This window comes from Phasianus colchicus, chromosome 2 (genome assembly GCF_987193195.1).
Source record: "Phasianus colchicus chromosome 2, bPhaCol1.hap1.1, whole genome shotgun sequence".
In the NCBI taxonomy this organism is placed as follows: Eukaryota; Metazoa; Chordata; class Aves; order Galliformes; family Phasianidae; genus Phasianus; species Phasianus colchicus.
The window spans coordinates 72,065,839-72,085,265 of NC_143437.1; the positions used below are offsets into that span (position 1 = coordinate 72,065,839).

Here is a 19,427-nt window from a genome sequence, read left to right on the forward strand (position 1 = left end):
TTTAACCTTTCAGGTATCCTTTTAAGTATGATGGCTCACATCTGGATATGATCAAGTCATAACAAGATACTCATCATGACAGTTAAGGATAACAGATACAGCATACTGCTGGAGCATAAACTTTTAAACTAAAAGCTCACTGAAACTCACATTGCATCTTTTCATATTGTTCTAGACTGTTGCTTGGATTAACAGATATCATTACACTTCTAAGATCAAAGTCTTACTGTTAATACTTCCTCAAAAACAAAAGTGAGAAAATTACCTTTGTTTAAATGAAAATGTAGAATTTAATAATGACAGCTGGAACACCATACCTAAGTATGGAACAGTGCATTTAAAGAAAGAAGAAATAGGAAGAGTTCAGATGAAAGCATCAAGAATTAATGATCCAAAGTGCCAGAAAAACAAAACAAAACAAAAAAACCCTAAGATTTTATTTCTCTAAGTAAGAAAATAATAAGTTGGGATTGTTTGAGAGATGAAAACAATTAAAACATGATAAAGGAACTTCAATATGAAAGTTTCCTACAGGAAGCAAAATAAGTTCCCTGTAATCCCAGTGCAAATAAATAACAGGCTAAAGTAACATTCAGCAAGTCAGGCTTCCTATCAGAAATCAGGAAAACATTTTAATGGCAAGGCTAGTGGAACACTGAAATAGATTATTTCAGTAAGTAATCACAACAAATCTTTAAGGAGAACAGTCAGGCAAGCACCCATTAAAACAAACTTCATTGATCTTGGCTTTGAAGAAAGAATGAGGGTGGATATGACACCTCCTTGGAGTCCTTTTCAGCTGTATGATACCAATACCATACATCAGTACAATTTGATGTGGAGTATTGACATGGAATGAAAGTCACATTCTGCAAAAGACTCAAGTCAATTTCTTCATGCAGGTGATCACTTGGTTTCTGATGCAAACATCCAGTTATGTATCACCTAGCTACACTGATTTAGTCTGCAACTTCCTTATTTAATAGTTTAATAATAATTACTTTCAGGATTGGACTATGTATAAGTATGTATAATGTCTAATCCAGTCACAGTATATAGGACTTCACTTGCAAAGAGCAGTGACTCACCAATTGGTTCCAAGGCCTTTAAACCAGACAACACTAGCAACAGTTGATTTGATTCTGAACACAGAATTCCAGATGTGGTCCTTAATGGAAAAGTTCAAAAGGAATTAGCTTCATGTTGTTTCCCTTCAAAATTCTAAACGTACCCAAGATTCTTAATCCTTTATCTGTGCTTTACTATCTTTTGATTTTGATGTTGTTTGACTTCTTTGGTTGTGGGGTTTTTTTGTTTGTTTGTTTTTAAGTCTAAGACCTTTAATGGTAGATCATTGTTAATAATTAGAGTGACAATCCTGTAAATACCTCATGAGCAAATGTTTACTTCAGAGTAGTTTTTGTAGAGTTATCACAATATAATTGAATAAGCTTCCCTAGATCATCTGTTCTGTTTCTAATAACAATTTTTCTTCAAACAAGAACTCAGGACAAATGTACAGCTACCAACCTGACAAGCCACTAAACATGAAAAAGTAACATTCTCCAATTTCATTTCAACAAATTTGCTACATTTAAATCATCTGATATAACACCAGGTAAATGATAAGAGGAAAAACAAACAAACAAACTTGCATTATACATTATGTTTTGGATGGTGAGAATTGAACTGTTAGATAAACACGCTTTGTAAAATGAAATATAGACCATGCTAACCCAAAATGACACAGCAGCAAAACAGCAAGCATCAGGTGTCGCAAAGTTTCTACACCTAACAAAGTAGCTCCCATTCAAAACATCATCAACTGATAGAAGTTACAAACATCTGTGCTTCAGATACAACCAATATCTTTAAAATACATGGAATCTGCTATAGACAATCGCTCCCTGTTGGTGGGTACGTGATTGCCCTTTTCACAACATTTTAAAAGATGCACAAAGCACGACTCCCCCTCCAACCTCCCAGTAAGAAAAGTTACCAAAAAGACTTAAATAAAGCAGCCGTTTGCCCCTTGGGCAGCCTGTAGTGTACTCACCGCGACGGGTTAGTTTTGGAGACTTTCTTCCCCTCCCCCTGCACAGTAAGGGAGAATGGAGAGTAGTTAAATTTGAACTTCCCTGCTTTTGTTAGCATGAGTCACCACCTTAACATTATCTCAACTGTAGACTTTTATCTGTGAATATCTAAGCCCTGTCTTGTGGAAAACTAATTACTGAGCCACTGAGAGGCTTCATAATGTCCTGCATTTAAGTCCTGAACATCATACATAATGCATAGGAAGCAGTCTCTGCACTCTGATTACAGAACACTGTCATTAAGAGAGCAAATTAAAGATGTGAATAATTCACTGGCTGAGCTTATTGTCAGTGCTGCATTGTGAAATTAGAATTTCTAATAAGTACTGCAATTTTTTTAACCCAATTAACACAGAGAACATCTTGAGTCTGATTAGTACAATAAAAATTATTACCTTATTCTTTTGCTTCACAACAGCCAAATTAAATACTGTACTTAATTATGCAGCATTCATCGCTTCTGCGCTAGAAATAATAACAAAAAAAAAATTCTCACTATCGCTTTAATAAGACTTCCAATATTTAGAATGCAACTGAAAAACAGAGCACACAAATCTCTAAGCACAATTTATATTGCAAAGTTACTATCTTTTTTAAAAGACTTTGCAAATATCAGCAGTCGACCATGATGTCACTGCTGATGTTTTCTTTGGAAACAAAAATGTATTAAAAATAATCCCATAAAATGACACCCCTGAACGAGCTCTGAATATACATTGTGAATTAACTTTCTCCAGGTTGATGTGAAGACAGAGAGAGGAAGAAAAAAAAAAAAAAAAGCACCACTTACCGACTAGAAACCAAATACACAAATATATAAACATCCATACATACACTGTTTCAAAAAAAAGATGCTACAGATATACAATGAAAAAACAAGAACTGGATCAGCTCTCTTACCTCAGTTCCCTTTTGGCACGGGATAGATCACATCCTTTCATCCTAGAAAGGAGGAAAGTCCAGTTCAACATCCAGCATGTTGATTTCTCCACACGGTGCCTGCTGCCATGTTAAGTACAGAAAATGATCACTGAGGATGCAGCTTTTGTCTCCAAATATTTTTATGCATCCTTTTAGTGTCCAGGACCCCGGGAACCTTCACACATCTGGCAGCAAACACCACTAGCTGTAACTGCTGCAATGATATTTTCCTCATCCCTATTTCAATTCCATCTCTTATTTCTTCCCCATCCTGGGGAAGTTTAATCATTGAGCTCAGGTGGGGAAAAAAAAAAAAAAAAAAAAGTGGCATTGTAATCATGAGCTTTTTTTTTTTTTTCCTCCTAGAGACATGGACTGCAGCAAACAAGCAAACACCTTGCATCGTTGTCTAGTCCTTTTAGCATGTGCATATGAGAAGGAAGGAAAAAAAGGGCCTGAAAATTATTCAGACACAATGCAATAGACATAAAGAGAGACAAAAAGACAGAGAGAGAGAGGGAGAGAAAGAGAGAGAAGGGCGAAGAGAGAGAGGAGAGAGGAAATGCTGAGAGGGAGAGGGGGCTGTCAGCGCAGATAAATCTGCATATGGAAATCAGGGTTATCCTGGGTACAGTTTTATTTAACCATGATGTACTGTTTTTTTAATTAGACGGGAATTTAGTGGAGGAAATGAGGGATTCTTACACACACAAGAGCAGACGAAGCATTTTTAAGGGCAGGAGTTTCTACAGCAAGCTGCAGCACTCACAGCAAAACTTTTTATAGCAACTTTCTGGTTACAAACAAAAGTTTCATGCACTGCTGAAAATTTACACACACACACAAACAAAAGCAAAACTGGGAGGGCAGTTTAAAATGAAATGGAATCAAGACAATCCAAAGTAGTGCGTTCATCACTTGAAAGAAGACCTAGAAGCACCAAGTCCACGATACTACTTAGTCTCTGACACACGACACAGTATTTTAAACTAAGTTTATGCGAGGCACAGCTTCAGAACTTTCTCCCCGGCCCCTGCGCTGTGGTGATTGTCACAGCCAATGAGGACTTCTGAGGCAATGGGACCAGCCAATGCCCTGCTTGGATTCCCGATACACTGCAGACTAAATCCTGTGCCTGGGGAGAGCGGCGTGCCCACAGTTGTGAGCAGCACCTGGCCAGCTAGAGAAGGAAGGACAGAAGCATGAGTAGGACTTCTTGCCTGGGGCTGTTGGAATGGGTGAAGTGGCAGAGATGGAAAACGAGGTTCTGGCACAGGATAGCCCAGGATAAGCTAGACTCAAGGAAACCAGAAAAAGATAGCAGATAGGGGGGAAAAAGGGAAGATTTGGGAGCAGCAGCGTGCTATAGGGGTTTACTAAAAGTTGAGACATGCCAGAATCAATTGGTGGTGGCTGCCCAGGCTGGGTATGCCTAGCAAAGCAGTAACAGTAGTAGACTTTTGGGATGGGAGCTGTGAGAGTGCAACCAACAGCAGCAGGGCTGTGGTAAGGGGCTGCTACAAAACTCATGGAAGCAGGAGAGCAAGAAGCATATTGACACTTATAATGGGCTCAGGTGCCAACGGGAAGCAGGTGCAGCACGGTGCAGGACTGAGCAAGAGGAGAAAAGGCACAGGGGAGCAAGGGGCAGAACCGGGAGCAGCCAGGAGGGAGCAGTGCACGGCGAGGCTCGAGCGCTGCGCTGAGGACAACACGCACACGCAAACGCCGGACTCTACGCGCAGCCAGCAGCAACACGACCGGCCCACCGCCGCCAGGAGCCGCCTCACGGGCGGTGCTTCGCCCCGGGGCGGGACAGGAGGCGGGCGGGAGAAGGCAGGCGCAAGCTGACGGGCGGGCGCCTGTCCGGACAGAGGAGAGCCGGGCAGCGGGGCGGGAGGAGGGGGAGAAGGAGGAGGAGCGGCCGGGAGCCAATCGGCAGCGCGGCGCCTGCGCAGTGCTGAGCTGGCGGCGGCGCGCGGGACGCACGGAAAAGTGCTCTGGCGCGGAAGTGGAGGAGCGGCGGCGGACTCCGGTGGCCCGCAGGTACCGGGCGGGGCGGGGCGGCTCGGCTCGGCTCGGCTCGGCTCTTCCGCTTCTGCCTTCCCGCCCTGCTTTTCCGTGACTGGCGCAGCTGTTGCCTCACCCTGCCCGGTCTTGTCCTGGGCCTTGGCGGGAAGGCCTGTTAGGTTAGCAGGCGCGGCGGAAACTCGCCGTCGCGGGGAGGGGAGAAGGCTGAGCGCAGGGCGTGGGGCGGTTTGGATGCCTTGAATCGAGCAGGCTTTCGTTGAGTTGAAGCAACAGCGAGCGTTGCTGTGCCTTATTTAACGAAGCTGACGCAGAGCGTTCCCTTTACCTGCGTGCTTCTGCCGTGTTGTGCTGTTGCACCTATGCACCTGCATTAAACCGAGTTGCTGAAGGCGTCCTGTCAATTATTAGTGCTTTTAATTATGTTGTTTGCTTATTATTATTGTAGAACTCAGTGGCACCTGTTGCCAAGTTCTACTGTTTCAGCGTCTCATAGAAAACATTAGTTCATGAGGGTTAAGTAGGTGATGAACTTTTTTAGGGTGTGATCTTTCTTCTCAGGAATCCTGAAAAGAAACAAAAGCAAAAGGAGAAGTCAGAACTTTTATGGAAGTTCAAATTCAACTGTATCAGAATCAGCCCTAGAATAATCTTATAAACTTGTAGGATTTCAGCATTTCAGGGTTCCATAATTATCACCTTTGTTATATTTAGTGCTTCTTAGAAAGAGCTTGAGCTGTAGTATTGCTTTAAGTCATGACCAACTGGGAGCTTGTAATACAGGATGTGTTTTCATAGAATGCCTTGTGTTGGAGGAGACCTTATAGGTTGTGTAGTTCCACCCACCTCCCTACCGTGGGCAGATGCTTCATATTGCAGTTACTCTGGTCACAGAACAACTTGCATTTCATTTCTGCCATTTCTTTTACCCTAGTGCTAATGCAACTTTGTGACAAGTCAGTTTAGATTGGATATAAGAAAAATGGGTTTTACAATAAAGGTGGTGAGGCACTGGAACAGGTTGCCTAGAGAGGTTGTGGAAGCCCTGTCCCTGGAGGTGTTCAAGGTCAGGTTGGACGGGGCTGTGAGCACCCAGATCTACCTGCAAGATGTTCATTGCAGAGGATTTGGACTAGATGACCAAGAAGGGTCCCTTCCAACTCTAATTATTATATGTCTCTGTGATAATTTAAACTAGAACTGAACAAAACGGGTGTACTTTTTTGTAAGATTAGCTTTTTGATTATATAACTTGCTGAAACTGTTTTGATTCTGGAAGATGAAGTTGCACAAAACAGCAGAATTATGCAACAGGGAATGGGACCACGATTTCCTTCTTGGTGGTGTCTCTCAACTTGGTATTGCAGTTAGGCTGTTATTGTCCCCATTTGAGCTGGTGGGTTATGAAGAGCTGTAACAATGAAAAAATTTTTTGAAGAAATGCTGAAGTTTTTCATTTTAATTGTTAATTATCTCTTTATTTTCTGGATTAGATGGAAACAGTAGACGATGACTTTATGGATTCCTTCACACCTCCACTTCTCAGTGACAGCCTGCAGATGGCAATGGAGGTGGAGAATGAGAAGTCAAATCCTCCTTGTTTTTCCTGCATTTTTGACAACCAAAATGGAGGGAGAAGCTTCTCTGCAGAATCTTACTTAGCAAGTGGGTCTCTTAAAAGGTATGTTGGTGCTTTATGCTCTCCTGGATGCTGTCCCTTTTGTTCTCCATGTGACAGAAGTAAATCTGCTTTGCCCAGCTTTTCAGAGCCTCTGATAGGCTCTTCTGTAGCTTTACTTCCACCTTTCTCAGAGTTCTACCTTTGTATTCCTTCTGGATTTAAGCTTCAGAAGTCATGTGTGTAATAAGGCTTGGGTTTTTTTTGTGATATTCTGAAACACTGCTTTAGTTAATACCTTCTCTCTCTTTGTGATACACCTTTAGTTTTCTGTTATATGCTGATTCTGCAGGGATTGGTTTGCTTTTTGTGCAAACATAATTTTTCTTTTCTACTTTGTTTATACTTTTGAACCCATTTGCTTTTGTTTTTTACTTTTATTATTTTTTTGACCTTCCGCAAGCTTTTCTGTAAATTTTTAACAGGATTAAAACCCTTAATCCCTACCTTATTACTCTTATTTTTAGTGGATCAGAGTATGTTCATTCACGTTTATGTCAAGTACATGAATGTGAGAACCTGTGTCTTTGTGAATGTATCAGTAGTAGATTCCAGAGTGTCATGGAATGCATTCCATGACAGAAACAATTTCATATGAAAACACACTCAGGGGCTTGTACAGGTTCACCAAGTCACTGTGGTTATGATAATTCTGTCCTTTATTCACCTCATCTACTTGGATTGTAAACTACTGAAAAAGCTTGCATATGAGGGACTCTTCTGTCTTCATTACCTAGATCAGGACTAACTTGATTTAATTGCTGCAGGCTTCAAAACAGAACAATGTTTAGACAGTTACCAAGTGAGCTACAGATGTTGTGGGAGACTGACTCAATTATTCAACAGATGCTCTTTTTGTCTGTGATTGGGAACTGTACTGGGAATACTGCATAGTTCAGGCACGAAATAAATTTGGTTATAATGTAACGAGAACCAAGTGTTTGCCCAGGTTTTTAAAATAGACATATTTCTTAAATCTTATTGAATTCTGTTGAATTATGTTACGAAAGTTCGAGGGAGAATTCTGAAATAGTTTTTTAAATCATTGTTGGCTTTATTGAATGATTTGCTGTAGCTTTTAAGCACTAGTGAAATATTTTTATATTTACACAATTGGTCTACTGAGAATGTATTTCAGGAAAAGTGTATACCCTGTAGCTGGTTATTAGTCCTGAGACAGATTTGAAGCATAAGGTTACAGTGATCTGTGTTATCTAATGTTTGGCGGCTTTGTTACAAGCAGGAGGAGAATCAACTCTTTGAAAGGTTGATATATATAAAATAACTGCAGGACAAGGGGAAGTGGTTTTCAGTTGAGGGAGGGGAAATTTAGGTTGGATGTCAGGGGGAAGTTCTTTACTGTGACAGTGGTGAGGTGCTGGAACAGGCTGCCCAGAGAGGTTGTGAATGCCCTGTCCCTGGAAGTGTTCAAGGCCAGATTGGATGGGGCCATGGGCAGCCTGGTCTAGCATTAAATGGGGAGATTGGTGGCCCTGCCTGTGGGGCAGCAGGGTTGGAGATTCGTGAGGTCCCTTCCAACCCTGACCATTCTGTGATTTGTTAAGGACAATTTGTATGTTATTCTTCAGGTTGGCCCCCTGTAACGTATTAATTTTCCTTTTTCTCTAAAATGGTCTAGCTACGGAGCACAGTACATGTTTTCACAGCATTGAAACTAAAACTTGTCATATTTTATATACTATATTGCTATAAAAGGTATAACGGTTTCTTGAGAGCACTGCTACACCTTTCTATCTATAGTATAGATATTGTTGTTACATTTATAAAAATCAGTGCTTTAGATTTATTTATGTTATTACCGAGGAATACTGGATCTGTCTTACAGGGTTTTGCTGAGACTGGATCCTTCTCCCAATGACTATGAAGAAGATGCAGTAGAAATGTTTGGCTTTCAGTGGGTTACTGAAACTGCATTAGTTGAGTCCTGTGGACTTCTCTTTGGATTACTTAGGTATGTTGTTAGTGTATTTTATGATTACTCCAATGCATCTAGAATCAGCTTTTAGTCTTCCTTGTATGGAAATTTCATAGAATCATTGTGGTATGTGATGAATAAGACATGGATGGAGTTATGGAAGATGTAAATTGTGTCAGATAATTGTAGCATTATATGACTTTATTAATAAAAGTTTCTAAGCAATATGGAGCACATCTTAGCCATCATCAGGTGAAGACTGATAGGTGTGTATTACAATGGTGTTATGGTCAGTTTAGAAGACTCTAGCTTAGCAGTTGACAATCCAGCCTCTGTAGCAAGGGAGTTAGAACTAGATGATCTTTAAGGTTCCTTGAACCCAAGCCATTCAATGGTTCAATAGTATATGAGTAAACTTTGTAAGCTTTCCTTGAATAAGATTGTACTACCCATATAATTAATGTTATTTTTTGAAGATTTGAACTCCATTTTTAGTGCAAAAGAAAACTGGGGGTTACGAGTTAAATATTTTAAATACTCCATGCAGCACTTTCTTCAGTTGTTAGGATTAGAGTAGCTACAGCAATCTCTTCAGATACAATTACTCAGTGTTCGATTAATTCAGTGTAGGTATTTAGTCAGTGCAAATACACAGATTATCAATAATCATCTTTGCCTACTGATAATCCTCAGGATATGCTGCATACAGAGAGGATGGATGGAAGAGGCTTTTCCATGATTCTACAAACGTGTTATATATTTCACCATTCCCTTAATTGTAGTAGATTCTTCCATCCCTTTAGAGTATGGTCAAGAACATCATGTGAAATGTCATTTATGAAGTCTGGCTATTGAAACATGATGGCATAGATGACAGGAGGTGTATTAATTAGCTTTGTTCATTTGGCACAAGATTCTTCTTCACTGTGGTTTTAAAAAGTCATAAGGAAGCAGTTATCATAACTTAGTTACAAGTAACACTGTATCCCATTTAGCATCCAATCTGATCTGTGCAGTAACTGTTGACTTAACATCACTTTGCAGTGAGACAGTGATGTAGTTAATCTCTTGAATGAAATAATTTTTTCTTTGTAATATAAACCCCTTTGTAGTTACCTTTGAATTGCAACAGAGGTTAATGTTAAAAATATATATATATATATATTATGCCTTAATTTATTCAATCTGTTCATGTTTTAAAAGGTACTGAGCTAGTAGCAGTAATGGATTTAAACTAACTGTTTGCTATAAGAATTTGGTTGCTGAGCTGTCTTTTGATGTGACAAGTCTCTCCGCAAAGATCTTATATCTTTCAGTTGATTTTTTTTCAGTTATAAAATGGTGTATGCTTTCATTTATAGAGCATTTGACAACTGAAAGTAGGAAAGCTCTGTTTTCCAATGTAGTGATCATATATGGGAGATAAAAGTTATTCTGATTCTTGAAAACAAGGTGGCTGGGAACAGTTCAGCAGTGCAGATAATATCAGTGCTAAAATCCACACTAGTGGCAACTCAATAATTTAAGTGCCCACAATAATGAAGATTGCTAGTTAACATTTTTATAGTTTTAATACGTAATTATGTAATAGAGCATAACTACAAGTTAAAAACAATAATTGTGCAGTAAAAAGAATTCCTACCTGTGATTTTTTTTTTTTCTCACGTGACTGAAGATGCAAGTCACAAGATTAACAGCTAATAAGCACCAATCTTGGAGATGCAAATGGCAGAGTGGAATTAGAATTTCTTATTTAGGTTGTGACATCTTTGTTATGCTTGTCATGCTCCATTTGTGATTTTACTATATGAACTGACTATATTCCTTCTCTCAACTTAGTAGAGTCTGTTTTTTTTTCTATTTACTTCCTTCTTACTGTTTTTAACCTTCAGTCTCCAAAACCCTTTCTTAAACTCCTCCAGCTTTAGATTTCTTTTCTACATGGTTGAAATAACTGAAAAATTCACACAAATTCAGCTTTGATTCTTACACCCACTTAGGTGTTTTTTGTTTTTATGTCTAGGTTGTTTTATACAAGCAAGGAAGAACTAAGGGAAGTAATTTTAATGTGTGATAGCCTGTTAATATGCAGGTTACAACCTAAATATTTGGATCCTTGTGGGCAGTTCCTAACATTTCCATACAGTTTAGTTCTCAAGGATGTTTGATCTGCATTGGATTTAGTTCTACTGTTCTTGAATCCTTCAGTAGTTGCAGATATGACTGTGTAAGAAATGGGGTCAGACAGCTCCTTTCTCAATTTATGCAACTTTTTCTTTTGCAGTCTGTCTTATGCTTTTGTGCTTTTTGTGTATTGGGTTTAGTACTGTGTTATCTCTCTGGAGACAGTACTTGAAGGGCACTTGAAAATAACAGTTGCTGTGGAATATGATGGAGTACTTACCTACTTGCCTATCTTTTTCTTTATTTTCATTTGCTGTAGTATTTAGTAGTGACTTCTTTGAAAATACACTCTTTCTAGCTTCCAAAACTGAATTGAGTTTTTAATTTTTCTAGACACGCTCGTACTCTGCTGTAACTGTGACTCTTAATCCTTTGTGGTTAAGTTAAACAGTAGACCACTCTGGGAAGGAAGAAGGAAAAACTGCTTGCAGAATTTCATAGTGCTTGTGCACATGTTAGTTAATTTTGTACATTTGTATGTTTGCTGCCGGGGCCAACTTTCTGATTTATCCTGTGATCAAATATAAAGCTGAATGATATTTACAGGGAATGGCTTTAGGATTTTTGTTTGTGTGTATTTGTTTCCTTTTCCCTGCTATTTGGCTAATTTTTATTTGTTGTTACTGTATGTAATGGTTTTAAAAAGAAGAAAAAACTGTCCATTGTCATTCTTGTGTATTTAGATGTGTTTATAGTCTTCCATTAATACCATCTCCCAGGTTATATTTGTGTAAGTTTTTTAGAAATACAAAGCAAGGAATATTTTGCTGTTCTATTTAAAACCTTGCTAAAATGTAGTCAAATAACTTCAAACTATATAAATATTGTATATCCTTTTATATCCTTTTAATTAGGCAACAAATATACAAACTGGAGGACCTAATAGAAATGAATTCTTCTGACTTTGGTAAGTTGAACATATTTCATTTGAAGCAGGGGTAAATATCGACTGCCTTCTCATTATAGAACTGTATTACCACATTTGTGTTTCAATTCTTTACTGAGGGCTCAGAGTGTGCCACAGAGCAACACATAACCAGCATAAATTGTAGTAAGTGTACAAGTGTAGTCAACCAAGTGATTTATGGTGATGTGAAAATAGATACTTGACGTAGCAATGTGGAAATGGTGCGAGTCATTTGGAACCAGGTCTGCCTGTTTAGGAAGGTCAATCTTGACCTCACTGACTACAGTGGGGAATTTTGTATTAAGTTGAACTGAGATGTCAATCCTATGTTAGGATTTAGCGAAACTGTTAACATAATCAGAAATTGAAACTTGCATCAAAAAAATACTAGTTACTATTTTAGTTATAAAGGTAGTGATTTGAGACTTTTTCCAGTGTTCTTTTGGCTTACATTTTAAAAAGTTAGTACATTTCTAAAGCTTAGTTTAGAGTAATTCACAGATGTTTAGAGTTATTTACAAATTTATCTTGGCAGTAGGATTGATGAAATGAGATCACTACAAAACACTTTGTTTGCAATTCATGCCTTAGTATTTAATTCACTATGTTTCGGAAGGATTATTGCACCCTTAGGCTTATTTATAAGTTTGAAGGCTGAATTTTGTAGGAAGCTGAGAAGTTCAGTAATTACTTAGAAATGCACTGTCTGCAGTATCTTCTCAGTACAGATGCTGAGAATACCACGGTGACTGTCTTTCCCTGGACAGTGCAAAATGTGGCAGAGTTTTTTACCATGCTTATTTTCTAGTACTTTACACTTTTCACTGGAGTCTGCTCAAACCCATTTGCTGTTTCTATTTGTTATGCTCCTACCAATGATCACCTCATCCTTAATCAGGCACGATGTTGCAAGCTGACTGAACACTAGGCATTAGCGTATATGTATTATTAGGTATTCAAATGGCTGCATTTAACTTAGCATGCACTAAGTTTTATTTTTTTCTAAGCAGAAAGCTACAAAACAAGATGTGGGGAAAAAGGGAGAGAAGGAAGACAAAGTGTGAGACAGCCACAGTAACTAGATAAAAGTATACTGAGCTGCAAGTGAAGTGAAGGATATGTGATAGTGAATGAAAGACCTTTAGCTTTGTAAATCTTAGGGCACTGTTCATTGATGGGTTGCTTCCCAGGAAGAGAAGTTAGAAAGTTAGTTTCTAAAAAAGTTCATCTGCTTATGAGTTTCCCCAAGAGAAAAATATGCTGTTGAATTGCTTGACACATTTTTAGAAGGTCTTTTGGAAGCAGATATGGAGTAGGGCTGTAAGGCTGAGTGATTTCTTCTAGCATTAATTGCTTATCTCTGCCACCTATCCTGAGGGATTGTATGTGATTTTTTTCTTTATATTTGGGGTATGTGCCTGTGATAATAAGAAAAAGAATGGATCACTCTGGCAAGATTGCATTTGGCAAGATGGTATTTGAAAGTGGCTGTTTGTTACCAGACAGTTACCAATTTGACTTCAGAGAAGAGTGGTGTTTCAGTGGTCTAGTTTCATTACTGTAGAGAATGCATGATATCTGTGTCACAGTGTGAGCACCATCTGCTTTAAGCTATTGATCTCTTTTACTTTAGGTCAAGCTGCCAACTTGCACTCAGAAGCAGAGAACATCAGACGTCTATGTATAGACTTCTTGCATTATGTGAAAGTTTTCATCTTCAGGTGAGACTTGTGCACTATTTACTTAATGTACTAAGCTTTGTGTAGCTGTTCCTTATCCATATTCTCATTGTATTTCTGTTTGTTCAGGTATCTAGAGCCCTCTAAAATGGAAAACGATGGAATACTCCACCCATATGAGGAACTAGAAGCACAGTTCCCATCAGTGTTGGTGGAAGAGCTTCATTCTTTGACCCTACACATTGGTCACCTTTGTGAGCTCCCTAGTAGTGTCCTGGCAGCATTTACCATTCAACATCAAGCAAAGGTTGATGGCTTTTATAGCTGTAAATTTCTCTCGTAAGAGTACGCATTCAGTTTGATGAATCTTGTCTCAATAGGAAGTAATCTTTCTTCAGAATGTTATTGAAATTGATTTTTATTTTCTTCGTTTCTCACATTATAAGCTCAGTGCCATTCCATTCTTGGCCAGCACAGCTAATGAGCTTTGGATTTTATGTTGTTTTTTTGGAATTTATTTATGTGTTATAGCTTTTAAAATTCTTCCTGCAATATACAATTAGTAATATAGGTAAATAAGTAGGCTTGTGTTAGTGTAGCATGTTTAAAAAAAATCATAATGCCTAGAATTTCTGAGCTTCCAATAGGAGGGGCGCTTTTTTACAAAATATGATCTGAAGCATAATTTAAAATAGGAAATGATCATGCATATTAAGAAGAAAAGTGCAGGCGTGGAAGTAATACAGTATTAAACACATGTGAAATACACACATCTAAGATTTGTGCGTGTATGTTTGTTTATGGTAACTAACACTTTTGAGAAGAAAATTTCAAGGAATTTCAATCTTTGGGTTGCATAAACTCATATCTAGAGAGAAATGATCCACCAAGAAGCAGCACTGGGGATCTTTCTGTTAGCTTAGCTTGTCAGTTAGCTTCATCAGATGCTACTTCTGATGAAAGAAACAGCAATTCGAAGCAATCTTTAAGGAATAGAGAATAGTGAAACTTTGGAATTACTTTAAAAGCATACTTTATTTTAGCAGTCTGTGTGCTACCTAGTATTTTACTTGAAAAGTATCGAGACAGTGTGTTTAATTTATGGTTTAGATAATATTAAATTCTTTACAAATGTTCTCTACAGATAGGATTAATTATCATGAAGGCATTTGTTTTGTTCTTTTCCCTTTGATTGAATGTCTTGTGTATATGTGGTTTGTTCATACGTATCAATGCTGTTTATTGCAGGCGAAATATATGCCCATTTTCACTAAGTCTTGATGCAACATACAGAATTCACTAAAAAACCATTACAGTAAATAAATGTGTGTATTTGTAATCACAGATCTTTCCACCATCATGGCACTTACTACATCTCCATTTGGATATCCATTGGCTAGTGCTAGAAATTCTTCATGTACTAAGTGAAAAAATGTTGAGTAAGTATGCAGCGCTTTTTTTTTTTTAACTTTTTTTTTTAACTTTTTTTTACTATGTTATTTTTATTTCTTGTCTTAATTCATCCAGAATAATTTATCACTTTCAGTAGTTTTTGAGCACAGCTATATTTAATTGTCTAAATTGAAATTTGGTGAAGGCAATCTTTCCTTTTCAAATCTTATCAAACTTTGGTCTCTGCATCTTTATTTCATTGTGCCAACGAGTCTGTGATTAAACTTTTCTTCATATAGCTCAAATGGAACAAAATAGTATTTGGAGTTGTTATTTTTTATCAAAATTTATACAGTTTGTTTTCAACTATTGCTTGCTGTGTACTTGATACTTAATGTCAAGGCACTTTTTGACATTGTAAATAAAAATACATTTTGCAGAGATTCACAATGTATAACAATGAGCAGTAAACAAATGTATGAAATGTTTCAATGGGTGGACCAGAACAAAAAATCCAGAGCAGGGGATTCATGTTGCTAATCATATGTTACACTAAGAAGATACAGTGCAAAGGAAGAGGCCTTTAGAGGTCTTTATTTAAAAAAAAAAAAAAACAAAAAAACCCAAACAAACAAAAAATAACAACCAGTGTAAAGATAATAATTTTAATTTTAAAAGAGGAAAGAGATTGGTAAGATATTCATAGAAACTCAATTAAAAAAAAAAAAAGTCATAGAATGCAGTTATAGAACATCCAGGTGGCTGAAGAGGAATTGTTAAAATACAGGACATTACGATTTTCTTTGTGAAAATTGTATACATTAGAGATCATTTCCATGCTAGCGAATGACATAAATGTGTGTCCTTCTATGGACAGTCCCACTACAACAAAAACTTTCTCATTATATAAATTATCTAAAAGTTCCATATAAGCATTGTAGTAGTTGGGGTAACGTAAGGTCTAGAGACAGTGCACTGCATGTTTGGGCAAAGTAATGATATCAAAACTGAACACTTAGATGAACTTTTTTCTGCTTTGAGTACAGTCACAAAGTAGCTTTCCTGCATCTTTGTCATTTCTCCATGCCTATATTTCTAGATAATGCTATTGGCTATTCTATAAACTTACAAATTTCTTTCATGACTGATTGGGATAATGTTCTTTTCCTTTTCTGGGAGGCTTTTGGAGAAGGGATGAGCAGACTGCTGCAGGCCATGTCTTCCAGAATTCTATATTTAATTCTAGGTAAAGTTCAGAGTAATAATACAGTAATTAATTTCTGTAACAGAAAACTCCATGCTTTTTAACAACAAAATTCACTAGTCAAGGCATGTCTGCATCTATTATTCTGTCTTGTGTTCTATGTACCTTGCTGAATTCTTTAGGTTCTCATTTTATTCTGTAAAGTATGCTGAATGGAAACTTCACACCAGTGGCAAGGTATTGGATGCAGAGTTTTACCCTGCATTTCTAAGGATAAACTACAGACTCATTCTACATATCTTCTGTTCTGGAAAGCTCGTAAGATAAGATCTAACTACCTCTTAACTTTACCATTTTATCTCTGTTAATGTCTACAAATGCTCAAGTTGGAATATGATCATGTCAGCTTTTTACATCAACACATCCTAAAGAAAGTGTTAGACCTCTCTAGAATTGTTTGTCATCAACTTGTATATCTGCAAAACATGTCATGATTTCAGAACATGCGCACTGGCATGTAACGAAGGGGAAGCTGCAGGTAAATAAAACCTAATTTCCCTGAAAAGCTGTGCCAATAAAAGGCTGAAAATGCCAAACCTTTTGACTATCAACTGGAGTAATTTTAGACTTGAGTGTAATGAAGAAATTAGTTTGAATTTATAATGGACAGGCATTTCTAGATGAGTTGGTAAATTAAAATTACATACAACTTAGCAAACCAATTCTAAGATATATAGGTTAGGAAACAAAAATCCTTTCTAGACTAAATAGATCTAATTTTCTTTCTTTTTTTTTTTTAGGGCAAGTTGTATATGCTAACCATTTCATAAATCTAACTGGGGAGAATTTAACCAATATCAGTTTATTTGAAAAACACTGTGAAAATCTTGTATCTGATTTAATAAGCTTGTCCATCCAGAAGTATACCAAGGTAACTTATTTCCTTTATATAGAGCATGGACAGTTTTATGTTTCCCAACAGAAGCATCTGAATTAGATATTGTACCAATGCATAGATGACTTCTTACTGCTAAGTTTTAAATGTAGCTGCTAAGTTACGTATGGCTTAATATCTCCATGTTTTAAAGAGTGTTATTTGTTAAGAGCTCAAATTGTGTTATATTTATTCATGACCATCTGGCAGTTGAATGAGAGAAAAGTATTGAAATGCACTGTGTACGGAGCAGAAGTGAGTGCCACATTTCATAAGTTCAGTGTTTCAGGTTCAATGCCAAACATGGCACAGTCTAAAAGATTTAGAGCTATAATGCAAAAAAAAAAAAAAGTCTCTTCAAACTCTTTCAGCAGGAACAAAGAAAAATAGCTGTAATCCTGGCAGTAAACTAACTGGACGCTTACAGAATGTCATACTACAGTTTGTTGCAATGCTTCTGTTTTCTCATCTTTCTTTTACAACTCTTTTATGTTTGTCAACAGAAAACTTGTCCTTCTTTTTTCTTTCTTTCTCCAGTTGCAGTGTTTTTCTTCCTTGTTTTGAGGACATGAAGGCTACAAAGTTTCAATAGCATTAGCCAATAAGAGAGCTGTGGAATCTTGTTTGTCTGTGTCATTGTGAAACCTGCTTTAGATCAGCACTTGTGAGATATGAATGCAGGACTGAATTGTATAACTTATGTTTTCATAGTACAAAAACATGAAAAATGGAGTCCTCCTTATTTCGTAATGCTGTTTATAGGGTTGGAGGGAAAATGGCTGTAGTAGCATTTATAAATTGTTCTTTTGAACTGTTTCTCTGGAAAGTTCTCTTACCTTTGAAAATCGGTTTTGATTTATTACATTATCAGATAACTACAACATCTTTCTCCATCAAAAAGAACAAACAAGTGAGTGTAAAGTTGTAAAGGAAGATTTGAGTAGTATCTGTGAACTATTGTGCTTGATAGTAGCCTGTGAAATGTCAGATACTTAAAATGACAGATTGATCCTACTTTCATAGAGCCACATAACAAACAGAGGAGATTGTTGTACCTCAGTGTTTTCTTCAGTTCACCCTAGGCTTGGGCTGCATATCTTGAACTAGTTCTATTCAAGATTAATTTCTCAAGTGGAATTTGGACTTGAGCTAGATAACCCTTCTTTAGCTGGTGCCTCCTAATATGCATTTTGTTCTATAATCCAGCAATGAATATAATATTCTTCAAAATTCTGACAGGGCAAACGTGTGTGTGTGTGTGTGTGTATATATATATATATATACACACATTGGGGAACAAGAAGCTGGAGAGTAGCCTAGTGGAAAGGGATCTGGGGTTCTGGTTGCTGGCAAGTTAAATATGAGTCAGCAGTGTGTCTTGGCAGCTGGAGGGGCCACCTGTACCCCAGGTCCGTCAGGCCCAGCATTGCCACCTGGGTGAGGAAAAGGATTGTTCTCCTCTGCTCTGTGCTGTGCAACCTCACCTTGAGCACTGTGTGCAGGTTTGGGTGCCACAACTGGAAGAAGGACATAAAACTATTAGTATATAGAAGAGGGCTGTAAAGATGGTGAAAGTTCTGGAGGGCAAGTTGTATGAAGGGTGACTGAGGTCCCTTGATCTGTTCAGCCCAGAGCAGAGGAGGCTGAGGGGAGGCCTCGTGGCAGCCTGCAGCTCCTGACAGGGAGCAGAAGTGCTGAGCTCTGCTCTTGTGAGGTGTTAGGACCCAAGGGAATGACATGGAGCAGTGTCAGGGAAGGGTAGGTTGGAGGTTAGGGAAAGGCTCTTCAGCAGAGGGTGGATGGTGAGTATGAAACAGGCTGCCTGCAGCAGGGGTCATGGCTCCGAGCTGCTGGAGTTCAAGGAGCATCTGGACTGCTTTCAAACATAATGTTTGAATTTTGGGTAGTCCTCAGTGGAGCCCAGAGTTGATCCTTGTGAGTCCCTTACAGCTCAGGGTATTCTGTGAAAACTGTTGAAAACACAACTGACACCCATAATGGATGACAGTGTCAGCTCACTAGCATACTAATAAGCTTTGAAACAAGTGAAGCTCATAACATTTGTTAGTATTCTTGAAAGGAGGGACATAAGCACTGATCTTTTATACTCATACTTTCAAATTTGTATCTTGAACTGCTACACCATCAAGCCACTTGGCATACTCAGCCCATTGTGCCCTGTGGTACATTAGGCAGAGAAATAATATCCCCGGAAGTCTATTCTATTCTCAGCAATGCATCCTTGGTACCACACCTGTATTGTCCCAGGAATAAGTCAGTTTGTGGTTATAGCTATTTCTACCAAGGTACTGAACTTGTGAGAGAAGGTATTGACTATCCCTGAGCCGAACAATGTCTCATTTAAACTTTGTCTATCCAATTTCTATATAGTCTTGCTTTGTTAGTACTAGTCATACTCTATCCTGGTCAGATATAGCACATTGTGCAGAAGAGATCCTGCTGGCCTG

At 38.0% G+C, this 19,427-nt stretch overlaps 1 protein-coding gene and 1 long non-coding RNA gene across 8 annotated transcripts in view; one reads left to right on the plus strand and one right to left on the minus strand.

Moving 5' to 3' along the window:
* The window catches only part of LOC149919105 (uncharacterized), a 165,988-nt gene extending 162,684 nt beyond the window's left edge, over window positions 1-3,304 (minus strand). For 3 of the 4 annotated variants that reach the window (XR_016464770.1, XR_016464772.1, XR_016464769.1), the window contains exons 1-2: window positions 2,997-3,304; window positions 2,057-2,094 (exon numbers count right to left, since the gene is read on the minus strand). This is a non-coding gene — a long non-coding RNA (uncharacterized LOC149919105). The remainder of the gene's footprint in view (window positions 1-2,056; window positions 2,095-2,996) is intronic. The other variant, XR_016464771.1, reaches the window with a different exon arrangement.
* A 196-nt stretch (window positions 3,305-3,500) lies between these two features.
* The window catches only part of MMS22L (MMS22 like, DNA repair protein), an 88,646-nt gene continuing 72,719 nt past the window's right edge, over window positions 3,501-19,427 (plus strand). For 2 of the 4 annotated variants that reach the window (XM_031610781.2, XM_090135978.1), the window contains exons 1-8: window positions 4,231-5,063; window positions 6,539-6,726; window positions 8,570-8,695; window positions 11,698-11,750; window positions 13,384-13,471; window positions 13,559-13,736; window positions 14,775-14,868; window positions 16,826-16,956. In XM_031610781.2, the coding sequence (XP_031466641.2) occupies window positions 6,539-6,726; window positions 8,570-8,695; window positions 11,698-11,750; window positions 13,384-13,471; window positions 13,559-13,736; window positions 14,775-14,868; window positions 16,826-16,956 (858 nt within the window). In that variant the 5' untranslated portion in view covers window positions 4,231-5,063. The other 2 variants (XM_090135977.1, XM_090135976.1) reach the window with 2 other exon arrangements.